At 36.3% G+C, this 23,383-nt stretch overlaps 1 protein-coding gene across 2 annotated transcripts in view; it reads right to left on the reverse strand.

Moving 5' to 3' along the window:
• PLXNA2 (plexin A2) overlaps window positions 1-23,383 on the reverse strand; it is a 275,925-nt gene that overhangs the window by 16,461 nt on the left and 236,081 nt on the right. The window contains exons 19-25 of one of the 2 annotated variants that reach the window (XM_039320077.1): window positions 22,761-22,907; window positions 21,885-22,044; window positions 20,392-20,495; window positions 11,022-11,121; window positions 9,658-9,848; window positions 8,836-9,005; window positions 119-331 (exon numbers count right to left, since the gene is read on the reverse strand). In XM_039320077.1, coding sequence (XP_039176011.1) covers window positions 119-331; window positions 8,836-9,005; window positions 9,658-9,848; window positions 11,022-11,121; window positions 20,392-20,495; window positions 21,885-22,044; window positions 22,761-22,907 — 1,085 coding nt within the window. Of the gene's footprint in view, window positions 1-65; window positions 332-8,835; window positions 9,006-9,657; window positions 9,849-11,021; window positions 11,122-20,391; window positions 20,496-21,884; window positions 22,045-22,760; window positions 22,908-23,383 lie in introns of those variants that run through there. The other variant, XM_039320076.1, reaches the window with a different exon arrangement.

Genomic DNA, 23,383 nt, shown 5'->3' on the forward strand with positions numbered 1-23,383 from the left:
ACTCAAAATGCCACCCAGATTCAGAGTGAAATTATACTGAACTCAATATGTGCAAGCTTGGGGAAGCACAAATAAAGAGTCTTGCCATGCAGCACATATCCTCTATTTGAATACTGACCTTTCTACCCAGCTTTTATAGCTGGGTATATCCTTGGCATACAGTAGCTTATTGGAGGGGGAATCCTTGCCCAGCCGATGCTCTGAGGTGGAACATGAATCCATAAAAGTCTGAGCTACAACCGAGAGGCAGGCATCAGTGATACTTCCTTTGTGGATATCAAAGACGAACTGTGGATTTTTAATTACATTCACCCAGAAGCGAAGAGGAAGACTGTATGACATAAATATGCATTATAAATAAAAAATAGCAACTATTTCTACAATCAGAGCTTTTCTTTTTTTCTTTTCACAAAAAGGTTAAATAAGAATGGTAGTAGTAATAGTAGTAGTAATGAGTAATATAGTACTGTACATCCCAGTAATGTAGCACTGTAGCCATAATGGTATTTGGCAACCAAGATGAATTAATCATATTTAGCATTATACTTCAGTCAAGCTGGATATCCTCTTCCTAAACACAGTTAAAATCAAGATAGAGAATTATGATGGAGCTATTGGATTTGAATTCATTGAGTTATTTGGCTTATTTTGGTTGGAGATCTAGCCAAAGAGGGAATTCTTTCTTTTGATTGAGATAATCAATTTTCCCCTTGAAAGTTTTATTGTATTCTTGCTCCCCATTTCTTTTAGTTTTAATGCAGTAATGAGCATCTTCAATGTATATTCATTAAAACTCTCTTCTCATGAATTTATAGTAGTATTCCAACCTAAATATTATCATTAATAATCTTTTTTTCCCTCTTCCTTTTATTCTTAAAATGGAAAACGTTCTTCACTTACAAGGTAATCTATCACTAGATGCCACTGTTTGTCTTTTTTGCCCATAAATACCAATATTATGAACAGAGGGAAGAAAAAAGTCCAAATCTCTATGTAATATAAAATTCACAATAACTAGCAACAGAAAAAGAACCATAATATGGACAATATAACACATTTTTACTTCCATTTTCCACAATTGGGGGGAAAAACCCAACATTATCAAAGATACCAACTCTTTCGAATACAGTGTTGTAAAGGTTGCTTGAAATATGAATAAAAACTAAATAGAATACTATTGATTTTCTCTGTACCCCCCAAAAAAAACAATAAAAAACAGACAAACACTTTAACCTACCCTAATCAACAGAAAGACTCCAAAATATCTTTTTCTTCTTTTGATTTCTCTATTGTTGCTAGTTAAAACTCTGCATCACTGAAGACCTAGGCACCAGGTTATTGAGAAAATGCAATTTTCTGAGGCTCCTGATGCCTTGATTGCTCTTTTTGCAGCATTCTAGGCATGACTTATAGAGGAGATAGTCTAGACCAGTAACAAAATGCAAAAGTGCTAAAATCAATTGCGGGCATTTCCAATTAGACAGTGTTGCAGCTGATGTTAAAAATCTCCACTTTATACTCTGGACAGCAGCTGCAAGTCAGAATATAGGGTCTGGGGCTAAATAAGCAAACTGACTGATTTCATATAAAAAAACCCCTCTCTTTTCCCTCTTTCTGATTTTCTGATAGTTATTAGAGCTTCATGCTACTAATATTAATATATAAAGGAAGACTGAATGAGCAAATTACACCAATGCTTTGTGTTATTTCAAAAACAAAGTGCAATAATCCAATCTTCAATATGCCAGTGTGAAAAAGTAACACCTTCTCCTTAATTAAACTCAGTAACTAATTGAGGTACCTAAAACTGCACAAGCGCTTCCAGAATTGTGATAAATATCTCATATCACAATGATCTGAAGATCACTAATTTGGGGATGCTTTTGTGCCTTAGGACTTGAGTAATTGTCCACCATATCCATACTTGACAGTTGATATGAAATGGTTACTGTTTGCTTATTAACTATCTTGTTAGCTCCAAAGTTTTACTTATCTGCCTATAAAAAAATCCCTACAGAAGTCTAGAATGAGATTCTTTGTTTTTTTGGGGGGGAAGTTTGATATGACCATCAAAGTTTGTAAGGAGCAATGAGTTATTATTTTCCAATGGATCTCTTTCTCTCTCTCTCTCTCTCTCTCTCTCTCTCTCAGCTGAGGTAGCAGAGGCCTGAAAATCTCTTTTTTTAAAATGACTTTAATGAGATGCTTGTCACAGAATAATTCCTTTTGGGGATTATTGTTCCAAATCTTCTTTGTCTCAGGACATTTCTTATCTGTAGCTTAGTAGAGCTTTCAAAATGCTTCGGTGATCTTTTCCAGTTTGATAAGCATACATGACATTTTTACAGAGGTCTTCAGACATTTATTTTAACAGGGCATGATGTATCTCTAGAATCAGCATAATGAAAACATCCCTGTGATGCCTGTGAGATGTCTATAAGGGAAGATCACCTCAGAGTTGGCTGTTTAATAAAGTACTCCCATCACTGGTCCAGTTAGCTCTTTAATTGAATTTACTGAACAAGACCACAATTATTTGTTCACACTGGCATATCATTTATTGGATGTTTTTGTTTATGAAATAAATGATTCAAATACTAAACATACTTCATTATTGCCCATTAAATTCTTTTCATTTACTAACAAACTAGAATATCATTCAATGGCAAAGACTTTTTCACACAGCTGAGTATGGAGGTTCTTATGCTAACTGTCTTCTGCTGATACATCAGCTGCTGGCAGGTAAGAAAATATGAGTATTCAAGGGTAAAGAAGCACAGGAGCCTAATGTTTTCACTAGGGTGTAATTTGAGAGTTGAGGTGTTGTCCGTGTTCAGTTTTTCATCATAAATTGTTCTTGAGAAAAAAAAGGGATATTCCTATTTTTTTTATTTGTAGAATTTATATCCTATATTACTTTGTTATACTTATATCCTGAAAAACTTGAAAAAATACTTTTTTAAAATAGATAGTTTAGACCAGATACATTAGGAGCAAAGAATCAAGACCATCTGTTAAATTGCAGCAAAGAAGATTTATTCATGCCTATACACAAGAATCTAGTCATCTAAAGTCCAACTTTAAACTGGTACCAGATAAGAGTCAACAGAATTCAGGATTGGTTAGACTTGGACCATTTGTGGGAATGTATGACTCTAAGATGATGACATATTTAACTCCACAACTCTGACTGCTCTTCTCCTACATATACAGACTAAACCATATGTTTAGACAAAGGGATTTTGGTTTTGGCTTTCCTTTGTATTGAAATGAGCTGATCCATTGTATGAATGTGAGAGTTAGAAAATCTGTAATAGCATCATACATGTTGACGAAATCTGGCTGATCACTTGACTCCTATGTGGTTTGCTTCATTTAAGACTATTAATTTTGGGCGGGAAATCTTATTATTGTAATACTGACTGCAGATAGAATTCTTTTTAATGTGTGCATGGTCAGATGCCATATTGAAAAAAAATCATAACATTCTTTGAAGAGTTTTCCCATAATCCATCTGGTAGATTAGCATCTGTCCATCTGTACAATATAAGTCTTAGGCTACTCATAGTTATTTTGTTAAGTTTTGGGCATGTTTTTCTTTCCAAACAGCAAAGAATAACTTTTTGAAGAGATGTTAGAAACTGATCTTTTAAAATCAGGCATTGGCAATCAAAATTGAACCACAATTCATCTTTAGGGTAACAAAGTAAACAAGCTGTTTCTTATTGCTGTCTTTCAAGTATATGGCAAGGCATTTAATAAAATAGTAAACTACATTCAAGTCAGTTGAACTGTCGTGTACCCAATGCTGGCTAGATTCTTCGCTGTTCAAACTTAGTGGTTGTGTCCAGCATTTCTTCATTCTGCAGCAGTGTATGAATTCCCAACAAATTGTTACACTTGTTCTCATTCCACATTAGCTCTGCCTGACCTTCAATTGCTAGCAAAACACTTTATTCTCTATGGGACTTTAATCTGTTATTTTTTTGTCCATCCAGTGGCAGTACAGAAAAAAAAATGTTTTGCAGGAAAAAAAGAGAGAATGCAAGCTATTTTTGGAAAGAGTAAATTCTGCTGTATGGGGCAAATGGTTGCCGATAGAAAAAAATGCAGACAGAACATTATTTTTTTCATTCGTCACCTGCCCATGGCTGCTGAAAAGGACAAATGTGCCTACTCTTGCCCCCACTTCACAAAATTGTTTTATATTAACTAGTTTTCCAATCTAGCAAATATAACATTTATCTTTAAGTACTCTGCATGCAGAATGGCCTAGAGATGCTCAGAGTCATAATTTCTCAATCAAATTGGTAATTCATAAATGTAGGAGTTGAATATAAAAGATATGGAATGGCCATATATGGGTTAATGTAACTTTATTATTTAAGTATATATTTTCAATTAATTATAATAATTTCATGTTAACAGAAAAATATGAATCAAAATATAGTATCAGTATTATGGAAACAGATGTATTAATTTCTTAGATTTAAATGCAGGCATTTCCAATTAAAGGACAGTGTACAGTTGTAAATAGTTGACGTTAAGATAACTGAAAATGAGTTATGACTTATCTTAAGTCCAGTATTTCAACAAGATTTAAAATTAATGTACTTGGTTTGGATCCTATTCAAAGCATCTTAGTTTAAATTGCTAACAAAGATTATTGTCCAATTATTTGAACCATAGCGCAACAACTGTTTGACTCTATTTAGTCATTGTTCAAAAGGAAATATTTAAATGCTTGGTTGAAACTAACATCTCTTCTTTTCCAGTCCAGATTATTTGTCAGCTGATATACATAGAAGCTGACAATGGTTGGGAAGTTCTCCATATTAAAGGCCTCTATAATCTGGCAGCCATGGAGATAGAGGAGAAATTTATGCTCGTCAGTACCACTTGTTAACTCTAAATGCCCTTTTATTTAGGATTCCAATATTTTATTTTAAAATGCATTCCGTAAAGCTTCTGCAAAATTGTTTTTAGCTCCTTGCAGCAGAGAATTTAGCTTTGGCAGACCAGATGATTAGAGGGTTTTGAAACCAGAAGGGATTTGCATGTGTAGTTTATACACATAGGCACATATTGCCATTTTTATGAGTTTCTCCTCTATGCACAGTCAATTTCTAACATAGGGAACTATAAATCCTAAAGTAACAGCCAAGATAAAGATGCAAAAGCAACAATTGTTCTAAAAATACAGAATACAAATTGCTGCTTTGAAGTTATACAATACTTAGCTGGAGCTCAAGTTTATGTATAATGTCTTTGCCTGGATATCCTCAGAAAACATTTGGGAAATAGATTATAAATAATCACAGTATATATCGCTATTCAGTTGAAAGCTGATATAAATAGCCACAACTCTATCTGGGCTCTGCTTCTTTAATTATTGGATTTCTGGTAGCACCTTGTAAATTCTACTTTGCTCAAATACTAGAAACAAAGCATTATACAAAAGAAGATATGCCATTTCAATTATTTTTAAGGCTTTGAGGATTTGGAACTACCAAGATCAAGCTAAGGAGAGCTTTTTGACTCATCTAACTGAAAACTGGTTGTCTTTGATGCAAACAATGAAAGCCCTGTGATAATCAGGAGCAATTTTGTTCATCTAGTCTCTTCCTCTTGCACCTCAGAAGGCTTGTAAAAAAGATAGCTTATGAAATTCATAGAAATTTAGCTGAATTCTACTTACATGTGTAAATTATCTAAATGCTGGCTTTTTATAGCTATTCCTGTCCTGTCTAATGCCTCTTTTCACTAATCAAGTAGAACACTGTTTTTTTCTCTTCTCACTTATTCCACTGTTTAGGTAATAAAGATTACATTTATGACTCTGAAAGTACATCATTCGATCACATCTAGATGCGATAACACTTTCACTTAATGGAATAATTAATATATACAGAATAATTAATGAGAAACTGGTATAAATCAATCACAAGTCTGAGTTTGAAAATAAATGGTTATGTAGCAAGGGACTTTGAGTCAAATTATTCTATATTCCTTATTGCAAAATCTTGTGCATTCTCTGAAGCCTTAGATTTATCAATGTCAAGAACAAAGTATTCATGAAGGCCAGGGTCATCAGCTTAAGGGAATAATATGTGTGTCCTATGGAATATACACAGAATCTCAGAACTGAGACTCTGAGGCTGTCTTCTTTGTATTTAAAGCTATTAATAATAGAGTTATTTTCCCCTTTCCAGGCTATTTGCTGACTAAAATTACCACCAATGTAGCAAATGAGGCAAGCCATTATCATCTTAGATCATTACAAATCAATCAGATTTTGGCATTAGGATGCAGGATTGTGGCCATATGAGTGATATATTAAAGAGTAAAATTGGAATATATACCCATTATCCAAGAGATATTTTATTTATATTTAATAGCATGGATTATGAGATATAATATAACATAACATTTAGTAGATGTTTTTAGACTATCTTTTTAAATTGATCATGCCATATAAAATAAACTTGCTATACTCAAAGTTGGCACAAGCCTGCCTAGATAAAATTTGTTTTATTGTCTGGAGAAAGCAGATGGTGCTAAACTGTAAACTGACTACCTAGAAAATAAGAAAGAAAAAAAGAACAATAAAAGTGTCAACAACTGTCTGGCTGGAAATGGAACTGGCTACAATAAAAATCTTTTTTTTCCCAAAAGTAATTGAACATAGAATGTAGAATAAAGAGTTCTCAATATTGTTTTTATTTTTGCATGAGAAAACCACTGAAGATCTGTGATAATATTTGTCTGATATATGTATGTATATATATATATATATATATATATATATATATATATATATATATATATATATTGCTCGATCATAAAATTCAATAATGCTGGTAAAAATGCGACTCCTGGGCATAATTATAAATAGAATAAATAATACTCAATCACCAGGAGAGTTTTAAGTAAAAATACTTTACTAAAAATACTTTACTTTGTAGGGGGTATTCCCCTCTTCGTTGGGTGGCCCGGAGGTGGGGAGTTTTACAATGCCGTTTGATAAATCTTAATGGATAACCATTATACCGGCATATGCGAAAGAGGTGCTTCCTCTCTTCGTTTTTTCATGTTTTTTCATGTTTTCCCCCCTACAGAAAACATGCATCTCCCTCCCATACATAAGTAACATCTCAGAGGCCACGGCCAGATTGCTGGCCCCCGATGGAATAGAAGTGGCTCACAAACCTAATCAAACCCTACGATCTAAAGTCATGCATCCAAAAGACCCCCTACCTGTCATGGAGAAGTCAGCTGTTGTTTATAAGATCAATTGTAAAAACTACCAGGGCAACTATGTGGGGGAAACAGCCAAACGACTGAAGACTCGCCTCCACGAACACAAATTGGCCATAAAACGAGGCGAGCAGCATTCTCAACTTTGGATGCATATGGCACAGCAGGGCCACCAGTTTGACTTTACTAACACCCATATCGTAGCCAGTGATGCCACAAAGGGAGGCCGGCTACTGAAGGAAGCCTGGTTCTCGAATGACAACTCAATTAATCACCACATCGATCTGCATCCAGCCCAACAAGCGCTGCAAAAATGTGACTCAAACCACCATCCTTTATGCCACAAACAATCTAATCAACACCCACAGCATTGCAGACAAGGAACTATACTTCCTCCCTACCAGGAGCGATCGCATGAGAATGTGAATGACCACCGGCACCCCGTCGATGTCCCTCCATTACGCGACCAACACCGACTCATGCAGCGAGGGAATTCCCCACCGCAGCACGTTGATGCAGGTGCACCGACAGTGAGCCCCCCCGATGGAGAAAGAGAGAGGGGGAGAGCTCACCGAGTGGACGACCCAGGCATCTCCCAACAACATCGAGGGAGGCTCGTATCCCCTTGGGGGGGAGGAGGAAATAGCAATGGAAGGGTTGGAGCACCTGGGGGATTCGATGGTGGAATCCCTGGGCTTGGCATTGTTCATGGTAATGAGGAGGAGATCCCATGCGGGGAGAGGAAAGGAGACATGGGATGATGACCCATTCACTTAGTAAGAGGGAAGGTAATGTGGGTGGAAGGTGTGCTCAAATACCATCGGGCTCTTGCTGGCAGGAACGGAGGGGATTTGGTTTGAATGTTGTTCAGCGAGGGGAGATAGACATGGGGGACATCGTAGTAGAGGATGGAGATGCGAACGTTGGAACATGTCATACCCATATGGAGGTCGCTCGTGCGGATGAGGAGAGGGGGGAGAGCACACAACAGGAAGAGGGTGTTGGCTTGCAACCGGTGGAGCCTCGCCCCTATGGTAGGACACAGGAAAACATTGGATTAAATTCCCCCGATGCGACGGGAACGAACACCACTAGGAGAGAGAGGGATATAGGATTGCCAATGACCTCAGAAATCAGCAACAGAGAAATAGAGAGAAGAACCCGAAGAACTGACGAGAAAGAGCATAACGTCAGAGATTCACTCCTACTATCAGCTGATCAATCGGGGCCAGGGATGCGGTCCAAGAGCCGTGCGCAGACGTCGACCAAACCCATTTAAACCACCTTTGTTAGAACGGCCTTTTAGCCCTGATGATGTTGGGGAGTTTTCCCAATGAAAGCTTGGCAACTTTTTTAGCAAAGTAAAGTATTTTTAGTAAAGTATTTTTACTTAAAACTCTCCTGGTGATTGAGTATTATGTATGTATGTATGTATGTATGTATGTATGTATAAAATATTATTGTATGTCTTTTAAATTTCATATATTTACCCTTATTTATGTAGATATGGTATTGCTCAAGGACCATTTTGATATAAAAGTACATAAACCATAAATAATAAAACCATGTCCCTCTTACCAGTTGCTCTTCCAGGTATGCCTCACATCAGTGTCATGGATGCCATGCTTATCTGCTTGCTCATCTAGGAAATCAAACATATATTTGATAGCCAGTGGGAGAGCACTGCCTCGATGCACAGTACTGAACAAAGTCTCGAACAGGTCATCCACAAACTTTTGAAGTGTACCCTGATGGAAGCAGAGATAAAAGTATGAGGGTATTATACCATAAATCATCATCTGGTGCAGAACAGCACTGCAGTTTGCAAAGCTGCCCCCCCTAATTTATATCCCTGGATATGAGATGTAGCAAAGTTAACGTATTACAGTATGTGATGGGGGGGAAACCTATGTAAGATGAGATAGGAATGAAGACGGTTTAGGGCAGCGGTTCTCAACCTTTGTGTGACGGCGACCCCATCACACGGACATGCCGCGCATGCGCGGTGCCGCCCCCATGCGTGGCGCGCATGCAAGGTGCCGCCTCCTGAGGGGGAAAAATGGCGGATCGCGTTGTTTGGCGACCCCCGTAAAATGGTCATTCGACCCCAAATGGGGTCGCGACCCATAGGTTGAGAATCGCTGGTTTAGGGAAAGCAACAAAAACTTATTTAGATTTTACTATACATTCATTTGTGAGGTGGGTTTGTTTTATAATTATAATAATAATTATTACATATAATAATTCTTATATGTATATTATATAATTATAATTGTTTTATTTAAACATTGTTTTTATTATTAATATGCAATAAGACAAAATCAGCACAACAATATGAGGCTAATGTTTACCACTTTCAGCCGATAAAATGGAGATACAGGATGTAAGACTTGGAATTACCTTTGTAGCTAGCAGCCGCGTCAAGTAGATCTCTGATACCATCTTACTTCCCCGATCACCTTCCTTCTGGTCACCATGGTCATGGTTTTTGACTAAATGCCAGACTTTCACTCCACTCTCTAGGTCAGGAGTAATCATGGGTGCCCTAGAACGAAGACTATCTGGGCTACCTGTGTACCGAAATGTGGAATCTGGGGAGAATGAAAAAGAAGTTGGGAAGGCACAACGGAAGACAAACTTGGTTATATTTTGGGGCTTGTCGTAACTCTTTAACAGAGAATACAACTTCAGTTTATAAGGGAAGAAATTACTATAAAATTCCAATGTTTCTGAAAGCTAATCCTATATTTAAAACATTTTTGGTTGAAATATTTTTCACTGTAGTTGCAGTTACTTACAGGGCATTTTAGATTAGATTAGAGAACCTTTATTGTCATGGCACACATTAAAAATGAAATTTAGTTGCTTCCTCTAAAAGTGTACACATACATACACACATTTAAAACATACTATATACAACATATTGTCATGAAATGCCTTGCCACATGAAAATTTTTTTTAGCTAACTATCAAATACACATTACAACTGTTTGATATTTTTTTTCATTTTCAAGCAAATGTTTCTTTCACCATGAAAAAATTATTCTAATTTCTTAATTTTCTATTCTTCTATTTGGTGACAGTCAAACTAGAGGGATTCTCTTACATTAATAGGAGAATGGGTGAATTGTTACATATTTTTCTCCAAGTTTGAGGACTTGCTAAAGGAAAATATTTAGCCTATAGAAGATATAACTGAGAGGAAATACAACAGCAACCTTTAAATATCTTGTCACATAGAAGGAAAAATAACACAGGGCAGGATCAGAATCAAATGGTTGAAACTATAAGAAGATTCAGCCTAGACGTGAGGAGGAACTTCCTGACTACTTGAACTGTGAAAGAGTCCTCCCCACTTATTTTTGAATGAGGAGAGATAATATCTCTATGTACTTAATATGTTGCTTGTCTGATAATGACAATTTCAGGAGAGATTGCTTCAGATCAGTGATTCTGATACATGCACAGGTGGTTTCAATGGGTTATTCCCATTACAGCCAAGTTTATAATTCAGATAAGAGGTAGAAGCATTTGTGAAGAGTTACGTGTATGCACTGACATTATCATAATGTTTCAGGCTGAGCTCAGTGGTTAAAAAATGGTTCCCTGTATATTTATAAAGATATGCTTCACAAGCTTCCAAAAAAAACTCTATTAAAACTGCTAGCCACTTGACATTGGGTGCAATGATCAGATTAGGCCATTAATTTGAGAGTCATGTAATTAGAATCTTTATGTTTACATCATGCAACTTTCAGTCTTACCATATCTGCTAATTGAGGTCCGTGATATGCTGGCAGAAGCAGGAATATTATAAGAAGAAGTCTGTTTAGGAACAAGGGCAACTACAGAGCGATCAGAGACCTGGTAGAGGGGAAAAAAGACATGTAAGCAGACGGAACATTGCAAGGAAATGCAGTACTAAAACATATTCATACTGTACTGTGAGCTGAAAATGATGAAAGTTATAAATCTCATAATGAAGTGTTGGCAGGAACATATGGAATGCCATGAAGTGTCAGAAGACTAAGCAAAATGAAGGGTATATTTCCCTCCGGGCCTGTTCTGTCCCTGAAGAAAAGAACTAAGAAATGAAAAGACATATTGAAGGCATTCTCTGTCATTTTGATTTAAGATTATGTTTGATGCAATAAAAACAGAGATTCCCAAGAATTGTAGCAACACAATTAAAGCAATAACATACTGGGAATAAAGTAGCTATAATAATGTTATGGATCATAAAAAAATTCCTATTAAATCATTTTTTTAGTTTAGCTCACTTTATGAACTTTAGAAGTTTGATTTATAAAGGAACAAGTAATAAAATCATTTTTCTGGATCTTAAATGACCACTCCATCAACTATGCCCTCCCCTAAAAGGGCGGTTAGAGATAAATTTGGGGAAATCAAATTATAAATCCATATTAATACTGATAATAAGATTTTGTTAAAGCAAAATAGTAATGTTTAATTTTACCCACTCTACAGCTGTAAGACTCAGAAAGCTTTTAACTAATATACATTAACAAACCTTTATTTATCCAAATTATATATTAATAATTTCACAATGTAAATGTGTTGCAGAAAATAAAATGGAAATGTTTGTCTGAAATGTGGTGCTTATTTATTTAATATATTCATTAGGCATCCAAGTAATTAACAAACCACAATTTATCAGCCTGATGTAGTAATTTTACACATACAAATAATTCTGTAGGTTCATTTCTTGAAGTCAGTAACACAGGGGTAAAAAAAAGCTCCCTTTTACACAAAACAGTAGTTTTTGTGAAAAAAAAACAGATGCTATTTTTAATGAGAAATATTTATGACATATATTTGAATGTAATATGAATATCTGCTAGAGATGAAAATTGGTTTTTAGGATTTGAATCTTCAGGTAATTTGTATGGATATGGTATCTTGTTTTTATATTTATACAGTTTATAACTTCGCTGTCTATCAAAATTAGCCTTCAGGTGGTAGAGTTGGAGGCCAAAACATCCAAAGGGTATTGGATTGCTTGTCCTTGGTCTTTCAAAAGATTTGTTCTTATTAGATATCATATTAGTTCCCAACAAAGACCAATCTGTGAGATTTTGGAAGTTTACTGTGGGTTCCTTTGCTATTAGGACTAAAAGTTATTAGCTATTGTTTACAAACAAAAAAGTCACTTCTAAACCTCTTTCTTTGTATGGTTGTGGTTATTGTTAATTATTGTTTTGGAATAATCCAAAAGAAATGAATTCCAAAGACATATTATTTTATCATTTGAAACAGAATTGGATAAATATTTCATGTTTTAAATTTCTAGAATTTAATTACTTATTGTTTGACATCAACATTGGCATTTTTCAAGCTTTCTTTCTAGAATTACTGAACAAATATGTGAAGTTATAAGTGAGAATGGATGTGCTATTAAATGATATAAAAATAATTAGAGAACTTATATGTTGAAATATATGCACATTTTTATTTTAATTAGTTAAACAGAAATAAAACACTCAGGCAGGGTCCTTCTGAGGAAGTTTTGTAAGATTATTGTAATGCCACTTATACTGTTATTATAGACTATCTAAATAAAATATAGTTCTAATCTTGTGGAGTCAGTTACTTGATCTGGTTTATCTCTTGGGCTGTCATAGGGGAAAATAAGAAATCTGTTAGCTGTATAATATGTGCAATTTGGTAGGGTTGCATGTACTTTTCTGGTTTATAATATATTTCTATTGGTTCATAAACTCCCACTACTAAAGTAAAGATTCAAAAGCCCCACAAAATTTGTGAATCTGTTTTGGACATTATTAGATATCATAATATTTTTAGAATAAAGTACAGGTAGCAATGTAACAAAAATGAATGCAACACACTTTTAGTCATAATTATTGTCTTAAACTGTACACTTGTTTCTTCTAAAAAAAAAAATCCCTTGACTCCAAATAAGTTCTAGAGTCAGTATTAATTACAGTAAAACAGATAAGCTTGGCTCAGGATTACATCACTATTTAGTATTTCTGAATTTCTACAGAAGTCTTTTTTTTAAATCACTAATAACTTGCATCTAGTATGTGTTAAAGTGTCACTTTGATAAAATTTCTATTCAAGAAAAACTAGGTGCTCCCTGCAGCTTAAACAACTTTGAGTTGAGCTGATAAATGATTTATTAAGAATAGATTGTGCACATTTAATAGCAAATTATTTCTTTTTCATTCTCATGAAATAGAAACAGCTATTACTGTCAGCTGGGGCAACAGTCTGATTAATGCAAAGGGCAAACCAGGAACACAGGAAAATACTAGCAACTCTGCAATACATGCTTTAGGCAACTAATACTAAAGAGAAGTTAGCATGTCTTAGTCCAGCATTTTGTTTCTTGTAGCAGCCAGTTGCATTCTTCTGGGGTACTTTCAAATGGGAGATGGAGACATATTTATTTTCTGCCATTGTTTGCCTGAAATTTGAGGCATGATGTCCTGGTCTAGAGATAACCTTGCTTTTCCAAGATTAGTCAGTCTTAGGAAGCTGGAATGTACAAATTTATCTAATCCTACTATAAAGCCATCTGAGTTAGTGGCCATCATCACATTTTGCAGTCATAAATTCCAGAATTAATCATGCAGTGTGTGAAGAGGGCTTTTACTTTATCTGTTCTTAATCTCCTATCCATCAGTGTTATTGGATGACCTCTGGTTCTACTGATTTGAGTGGGAGTAAATGTAGCTCTGCCCACTTTCTCCATAGCAGATATATTTTATACTTCTTAGCCCTGTTCCCCTGAAGTCATTTTCCCCAATCCCATTCATTCAAGCCTTTCCTCTTAAGGAAAAGGTTTCCCATAACTTTGGTTGTATCTTCTGAACTTTTTAAACTCTATTAACTAGAACTGAAGATACTATAATAGAGTTGACAGTGACAAAAAGACATTACAATGCTGGCAGTTTTATTTTCAATAATTCCCTAATGTCCCCTAGCATAGAGGCTATCTTCAAAGTCATTATCCACTAGGTTGATATTTCTATTGAATTATCCACTTAAGCTCCAGTATGGTATAATATTTAAGGTGTTTAATTATCCTCAACATGGCAAATCATTGGCTGACTTTGGGCTAGTGATAGTCTCTCTTAGTGCAGTTCTACATCATAAGTAAAATGAAAGGAGATTTCCATGTAAGCTTGGAAAAAAGTAATTTATATATCTTAGGGGGGGGAGGGAGAGATCTAGTTTACAAACAACTCCGATCCCATCAATATATATGTGAAGGTAGGTGTTTTTTCCAGTGAGGATCAAGTTGCCATTTCCACAGTTTAATAAATCAGCCTGGCGTGTTTATAATTACACTTGACTTTTTATCACTCTAGATCATGGTATCAAACTTGATCGTGTTATGTGACATATCGTGATGTATCATGACATTTTTTGCCTTTGTGGAGCTGGGCTTGGCATGGCCTACATGTGATGAATCCGGCCTTCAGGCCACCAGTTTGACACCCCTGCTCTAGATAGTTTGGTATTTAAGCAATTCATTACTTGACCCTATTTCAAGGATACTTATGAACAAGTTAAAAAGCATCAGTTCCAGTGAACATACTAGAGACACTCCACTTTTTCCCTTTAAGAAAATTGTTCATTTATTTCACTCTTTGCTTTTTGTTTTTTAATCAGTTAACAAACAAAATACATACATACATACATACATACATACATACATATATACATTGTGGTTTGTTGTTGTTAATTGCGAAGTCGTGTCCGACCCATCGCGACCCCATGGACAATGTTCCTCCAGGTCTTCCTGTCCTCTACCATCTTCTGGAGTCCATTTAAATTCACACCTACTGCTTCAGTGACTCCATCCAGCCATCTCATTCTCTGTCGTCCCCTTCTTCTATTGCCCCCAATCTTTCCCAGCATTAGGCTCTTCTCCAGTGAATCCTTCCTTCTCATTAGGTGGCCAAAGTACTTGAGTTTCAACTTCAGGATCTGGCCTTCTAAAGAGCAGTCGGGGTTGATCTCTTCTAGGACTGACCGGTTTGAATGCCTTGCAGTCCAAGGGACTATACATACATACAATCATATATACATACATACATATATACAATCAATCAATCAATCAATCAATCCATAAAAGGACAGGCAAGTCATTTTATCCCATGACATCAGTTTAGTTTATTCAGTAACCTTGGAAGAGGAATGTGTCAAAGGATGTTTGAAAGCTCTAGTATACAACATCAAGAGGGCTAAATGCCATATACTGTATGTGCCAGGTGACACTCTCAGAAAACTTTGAAAAGTTGATGAGGCAAGCTTTACATTTTGTGAATTTTCCTTCAGCAAGGCTTATTCTATTAAATGCTTAATTTTCTTTATTCTTTTTACTAATTTTATTAATTTACCTAAGAAGAAACAGTGAGATAACCAGCTCAAGACTTCCTGGGACTCATTTTAAAACTCAATATGACATAAGCTACTTTTCAGGCCTCCTGTTTTTAGTGCAGATTTTCTTAACTAGGTGGTTTTCAGTTTGTTGTAGCATGACAGTTTGTTGTAGTATCTCCAATATGTAGTTCTTTCCTAAACCTTCAAATATTCCCAGTTAGCTTGATGATGAGATCACCTCATTGGGTTAAATCTACTTTCTGAGCTCTGTGTATTCTTTGCTTCACCCTAATCAGTATTGCAATTGAAAATTCATTACATTCTTCTGCCATGCAATTCTTGCCTGCACAATGTGATTTGCAAGTGTAAAAACACTGAATCCTTGGGGAAATGAATTTATCAAACAATGAAGTTCTAGGTTTGCAAAGGTGACTAGGAGTTGAGTAAGAATCTGACCCAATTATTTGTTGACTGAATATAAATATTGGTGTGACATCAAGAATTTCTGGGCCTCTCACATATCCTTGTAATGGGCACAAAGTTGACCAGAGATCAGTCACAAAAGCTAAGAAATAAATAAATAGGAAAGGTGCTTAAATCTTAAGTGGAGGTTAATTCTTATTTAACTTCGTTGGCTATGCTCTTAGTAATAAGGTGACCAACTTTTTTACAATGAAAAGGAGGAAACAAATAAATTGAAGAAAAAAATATCATAAATAAAAGAAACATTTTATTCATTGCAACAATAATACAGACAACTTGCATGTGCAAAGTTTGCCAGCCAGGTGTTTTGGCGTGCTCAGCAGCAATTCCTATTGGCTTTCGAAGACAATAGGGGGACACAGCTATTCAAAAGTTGAAAACAAAATCGATCAAAAAAAAGTGCCGGAACGCCGTTCTGAGTGTTCTATGAGGGGAAAAAAAAGCCCTGCAGATTAGTCTTCAAATATCGAAAAGGAGGACATGTAGGAGGACACTTTTTGAGGGAGGACAGAACTTACAAAAGGAGGACTGTCCTCCCTAAAGGAGGACAGTTGGTCACCTTATTAGTAAAGACAGTTAAAGATTGCACTGGATTTTCACAAGTGCCTTTTTATAACAATAGAGTGATTTGCTTCCTTTATTTATGATAAAATTGGCAATGCATAAGAAAAATTCAGCAATCATTCACTCTATTCAATGATAGCTATTTGACAATGTTGATTTTAAAAATGTATAATTGATTGCCATGCTCTTGCCTAGCTTTTTATATTATTTATTTAAAATCAGCATGACTATCACTAAATTGCTATGTAGACATTCAAAATCCAAGGGACTGGTTTGGACAATGGATAATGTGTATTTTTATTTAAAGAGGGATGTTGGCAACTTACTTGCTAACCTTGAAACACAACTCTCCAGCCATATAATATTTAGATAAATCCCAAGAGAAGAATAATGATGATTTTAGAAGTCCAGTGCACTAGGATAAGTAGAATAAAATAATTTGGGGAATGAATTTGGGGACATATTTAGCTTCACAACTGCTTTAGATTTTTTTTTTAATTCTATTTTTTTCCATAGAAAAAACTTGAGGATTTTGTCATAGATGCAGTCAAGGCTCTTTATAGGAGAGGGAAATTGTGGCGTCCTTCCCCATGTCCATGTACTGAGCATAGATGTCAACAGAAAGAAAGACTATATTCAGGATCTGTGCAAAGGTCCACATCAGAGACAGTTCTCACATATAGAAATCTATACCTCAGAATTTTTAAAATGCATTCATACCTAACTGCAGGCCCATTAGGTAGACCAGACTAGGAAATCAACACCGGAGGAAGGTGAAACTAATTTAATGAGACTGGCTATAACAACAGAATCTTGAAAATCTGATTTTGCCATATGCCCTCCACCATCTTATGATGGAGTGAATTAAAGAGGCCTCTGTTTGAAACATTTCCAAACTTTATATAGTTGCTAGGGGCTTAAAAATAATGTTTATATCCCTTTTGTACAGGCATCAGATCCAGTGTATCTCTATCAAGGTCATTTTTCCTATTCTGTACACTAACTACAATCACTGTGTTTGGTATCAAAAGCAAACAATTTCAGAAGGAGGGTCAAGAGGGCAATTTTACTCTTTGATAATTTTATTAAGATTCTTTCATGCTGGATCATGTAAAGGTCAAGGGGGTTTATGCTGTAGGTCAGTGATGGCGAACCTTTTAAAGACTGAGTGCCCAAAAACTGCCCCTGCCCCTGCTCCCCAACTGCCCCCATCTGCCCCCACCCCCACCCCCCACAGGGCCAGTCACTGCTTCCAAGGCCCACTGATCGCCCGGGCGGTCCAGCAGCACCATGGCAGCCATGCCCTCTGCCCGTGCCCCACAATATTAACTGCGTGAGATGGGGCACGAGGGTGGAGTCTTGTTTCCACTGCCTGGCTGCCATGTCCTTGGCTGCGCTGCTCTGCGCAGGCCACGCTCGGGGGCAACTCTCCTCCAGGGGAGCTGCTGGTGAGGAGGGGACCATGATGAGAAGTGGGGCTGGGGTGATGGCATACATGCCCACAGAGATGGCTCTGAATGCCGCCTCTGGCACGCATGCCATAGGTTCGCTACCACTGCTGTAGGTTAAAGGTGGCCAAATAATATTTCTGATGTTCAAATCCAATTAATTTATCTGACAATTGAGATGTATTTGTCCATGTGAGTATTTATTTTTATAGTAGATAGATATCTTCATTGAATAACAGCTAAATTGAAAACATATAACTGTGCATGGGCTCCATGTCACGTTATATGAGTTTAACTAATATTTCCTAAAGGACCAAATTGTAACTAAATTGTTCCACAATTCTAAACATGTGGTTGAGCAACAATCAATCTCCCACTCTTTTTACCCTTAAAGGAGTTAATAAATAGGGGACTAAATGGATATGAATAAAAGGTTTACTCATAAAAATAACATAATTAGGATTTGTTGTAGTGGGCCATTTCAACTCTTTGGTATATTGTTCATTATGATGATTACAAACGTACACCAGACTTGAGCAAGCAGATAGGACTGGCTGACATTCATACCAAGAATTGGCAACATATCATCACTAGCACCTTTTGATGCCATAGTTATTGCTTTTTTAATCAGAAAGTCAGAATTTGTATGCTCTATTGCATATTGAACTACATCCAAAATGAAAAGTGCAAGTCGCAAATCTTCACAATATGGAAACAGTGTCATATAAAACTAGCATCTCTTCCTAAAAGCAGCTTTCTACGCAGCTTTGTGGAAAATCATTTACACATGCATCTTGATAGCCTGAGATATTTATTTTGACTGTTTCTTACGGAGCTACCCACCTCAGGGAAGAGAATATTCCATAAAGCAGTCACTAGGGCAAGGAAGGCTTGCCAAGTGTAGTTCCCTAGCAGATGAGACCCACAATATATCTTCTCTTCCAGATGTGAATGGACAGACAGATCTAACTGGGGACAGACAGTCCCTCAGATAACCTATTCCCATGCCATGAAGGGCTTTAAATGTTAAAACCAGCACCTTGAATTCAATCCTGAAATAAATGGAACCAATTTAGCTCTGGAGCAGAGGTGTAACATGTGCTCTTTTAGAAGCATGCATAATTGGCTATGCTGCTGCATGTAGCTGAACTTCTTGATACTTTTCAAGAGCAGAGTGCATTACAATAGTCCATGTGGAAGATGACATGTGTGGCTGTGACCAAAGTCACTGATTTAGGCACAAGCCCAACTGTACACTACCCAAATCTGTTCAAGGGCTCTCCTAGATATGAGTGCACTGGTCATGAGCAGGAGTCATGAGTACAGGAGGACTCCCAGATTGCACATTGAGTCTGTTTGGGGCAGTGCAGCTCTACTCATCATCAAAGATGGTATAGTCCTTGAACTGGTGTCCTGAACTAAAGCCACTCAGGTTCTTGCCAGGGTTCTCCAGAAACTTGCTATTTCCCCATCCAGAACCTCGTAGCCTCCAGGGATCAGGTAAGACATTTGCAGTATTGCTTAATTTTATCATGGGCAGAGAAAAAGCATACTGATGACCTAATCAGTATACTGATCACCCCATCACAATGGATGAGCTCACCCAGTGGACTCATGTAGATGTTGAATAAAGAGTACTGAATCCTGTGCATGACTCTAAAGAGCAGGTGGCAGAATTCTCATCCTAAGGACTTCCTTAGGCCTAGCATGCTCAGTCCAATCCTAGATTATTGGGCAAGATTCCTCCCCAGACCTCTCTATCAGATCTGCAACAAGGCTGGTGTCCAGTTCTGAGGAAATCTGAGCAACTGTGTACAATATATACTAAACAGATGTCTCCACATGCCCAGGCAAGAAGTTCTCTGAGCTGAAAGTCAGTGTCTCTGAAGGTCCACTGACAGGGTACTGAGGTTGAGATCAGAAAAATGCAATGCAAAGCTGGTATAAAACAACAGTATTGTGTTATATGCTTGCTGCCTTTTTAGCTCATCTGATATACTGTCTGTCTCAGGAACACAGCTGGCATTTTTAATTTATTCAATTTACAGGTCTGCTTGTTTCTGTGAGATGTGCATCAGAACGGTTTTCCTTTTTAATATGTGAACATGCTGAACCATTCTAATTTATCATCTAAATATGCCTCTCATTACCTGTCTTATTAGAAAAGATGCTGAGGAATTAGAATTCAGGTATTTTTCCACCCGTTCTCACTTTCGGTCCACTCAACTAATTTCTGTGACCTGCATGCTAGGTTTTGTTTGCCTACCTGATAATGAATCAATGTGTTTAACCGCTTCCAGTCACCCTCAATCTTAGTTGTGATGTCTTCATCCTGAAGTACCACACGTGCTATTCGACCTTGGCGCCATTCTATAAAAAGAGTAACAACAGACTCATGAATCAGATTAGAAGCCTAGAAATCTCATTGTGGGAATGGCAATCTCAAAATGCTGATCTTTCATAAATAAATAATTTAATTAAATAAACAAATAAATAAATAAGAAATGACATTCAACAGCTGGTTACTCCTTCACAAATTCAGTTGATATTTGCTGGTTTCAACAGATGAGATTGGGGAGACTGACCTCAATATTTCAGAGCGCATTGTAGACAATCTGTTGTATTCTCCCATCTATACAGAAAACCTGGGAGATCTTAGAGAATTAGGCAGCATCAGAATAGTCAAATGTATATACATTAATTACATTGCTTAGAGCTGACTCTATTCTTGTTATACATTAAACACACAATCAGAATCATGTATTGTGGGCATGGGAGGGAAAAAACGTACCTCTGAACTTTTAAATTACAAAATAAACAAACTTTACAATTTACTCTTTCTTTCTCCAGTAAAAACCCTCCTTTATTTAGTCTTATTTTTGTTTATATATATAAAATGAGATAGATCAGATGACAAAGCTGGGGATTAGCTCTTTCCAATTGCATCCAATCCACACTAAGACCTTATATGTTTAATTTAGAACAATATGAGGATTGGCTGTACCGTATGCAATTATCCTCTTATGTAGCTTAAATCTTAATCAATCCAGAATTGATATATTTTGTAAACAATGAAGGAAGAAGAAACGAAGACCAGCTTCACAATAAACACTATGTATATCTACACTGGACTTTCCTTCAGCAATCTTACCCCAATAAGGACACTACATTTGTGGTCAACTGTCAACTCTATAATGAGCCTGGCTGCAGCCATCTTTCTCTTCATTGTAGGTTGCCAAATAGAACGGAGGGAGGAGGGCTTGCCCAGGTGGTTCACTAGTCAAAATAATCTTCTGTCCTGTGGGAACCAAAGTCATCTACTGCTCCCGTGATCAGGGACTGAGTGTTGTTTAAGAAAGCCCACCAAATGAATGTATTGGGAATGTAGTGATGGCATAGTTTTGTGGGTGGGACATTATACTTTGTAATTGGAATTTTTTTAGTGTGAATTTCAGACTTGGTTTCACTTTTGATTGTGCAATACTTTGTAACTAATAAACATGTTCTTTGAGGAATTTCCAAGCCTCAGAGTCCTGCTTTATTTGTCTCTGTCTGTTGGAACCATGACATTAACATAAAGTATTTTTTCTATATATAGAATATGAATAAATACAATAATACTATAACCAAATGCATAGTCTAAATTGGGACAATTTCTGTATGATTTTCTATGGGTTCCTTACATATTGTGACCCCTTCACAGAGAAAACCCAAACTCATATATTTCTCTCTGCTATCACAAAACATAGAGATTCCTACCCAAGTCCATGTCAACAGCTCGAGGCCTTTGGGAATATGGGACATTTTTATATACTGCATCAAGAATCTTCTCCTTGACTTGTGTGATAGTATCACAGTTAAGCACCTTCACAGGAATCTCAGGACTATTTTCATTATCCGGGTTCACACAGTTCAAGATCTAAAAAAACCAAAATAATTAAAATGGAAGCTAAACTTGGAAAAGCTAGGGAGAAACCATCACCTTTTAGTCATAGTAACGATTAGAAATAAGCTGGAAATATTTTACTGTATATAGCTCCAACAAGAAAATCTAAGGTGTTACATTAGTGTTATTTAGATTGGGAAAATAATTGCTTATGTCAGATTAAAAAAAGCCTTCATGTGGAAATAGGATATAAACTTTATTGAATTTGCTAAACATATACTCAAATAGATTGCCATTCGATTGCCTGTATATTTTCCAAATGAGAAAAAATTGCTTATATGAAGTGAAATATACAATAGTTTGGGAAGTTAATTTCATCTTTTCAGTTATACATAGAAACATCAAATAAAATTATGAAACAGAAATAAAACCCTTTGACAATTAGGAATGTTGGGTTTCACTATTGAAATTAAGGGGCTTCAAACTATAAGGCTTAGTTTTATTTATGGATACCCTCAGTAAAACATTCCCTTCCTCACTTGTTCTAAGAAAGCCTCTCTGTTTTGATATTTTAAATTGCCATATATGTTTCCTCATGAGAAAACTCTTCTATCAGAACATTTTGGAGGTATCATGGAGATTCTTGGTTTAATACATATCTGGATCCAGGGAATCAATCCTTGCTATATTTCACATGATGATCAGCGGGTGGTGCTGGCATAAACTGTTGACAGAAGACACCCACTCACCAGTGTTTTGTACTCAATCTGCTGCCTGATCAGCTTGTCCTCACTGAGGGAATAGCGTGCTTCTCCTGTAATAGCATCAATTGGGCCTTTCTCCATCTGTTGCTTGATGGCACAGTACAACATGAAGAGTGGTTCTCCAGCACATTCCTGATGGTAAGGAAAAGAATTTACACAGCAATAAAGAAATAATTTATTTAAGAAAAGTTAAATGTTAACACTGTTATACTTTAGTTTCTTTAATCAAGCCATTCAGACAATTCATTTTTTGTTACTCCAAATATAATATGGTTTAGAAATAATATGCTATTCCTTTTTGGTAGCATTTGTTGAAGGAAGATGGATTTTTAAAATCTTATCATTTATTTTGGAAGTACATAATCCTATGAGGTAGTCTTATGTAGCTAAGCCCATCTTATTGTTCAGTTCAGTGAGCAAGCATATGAGGAACAGCAAGTCAAATACACTGCTAATAGTATACTCAATGCATTAATTAGTATCAGTAGTAAGCCGACTAAAAGGCAGCTTTAAAAGTGAACTATGTATTGTTTTATGTATTATTTCCAGCCTCTGGACTAGTTTTCTATCATCCCCTTGAAAAATTAAATCTAATCAACAAAACACAA

The sequence above is a fragment of the Crotalus tigris genome, unplaced genomic scaffold (assembly GCF_016545835.1).
Source record: "Crotalus tigris isolate CLP2741 ecotype Arizona unplaced genomic scaffold, ASM1654583v1 scf7180000023618.1514416, whole genome shotgun sequence".
In the NCBI taxonomy this organism is placed as follows: Eukaryota; Metazoa; Chordata; class Lepidosauria; order Squamata; family Viperidae; genus Crotalus; species Crotalus tigris.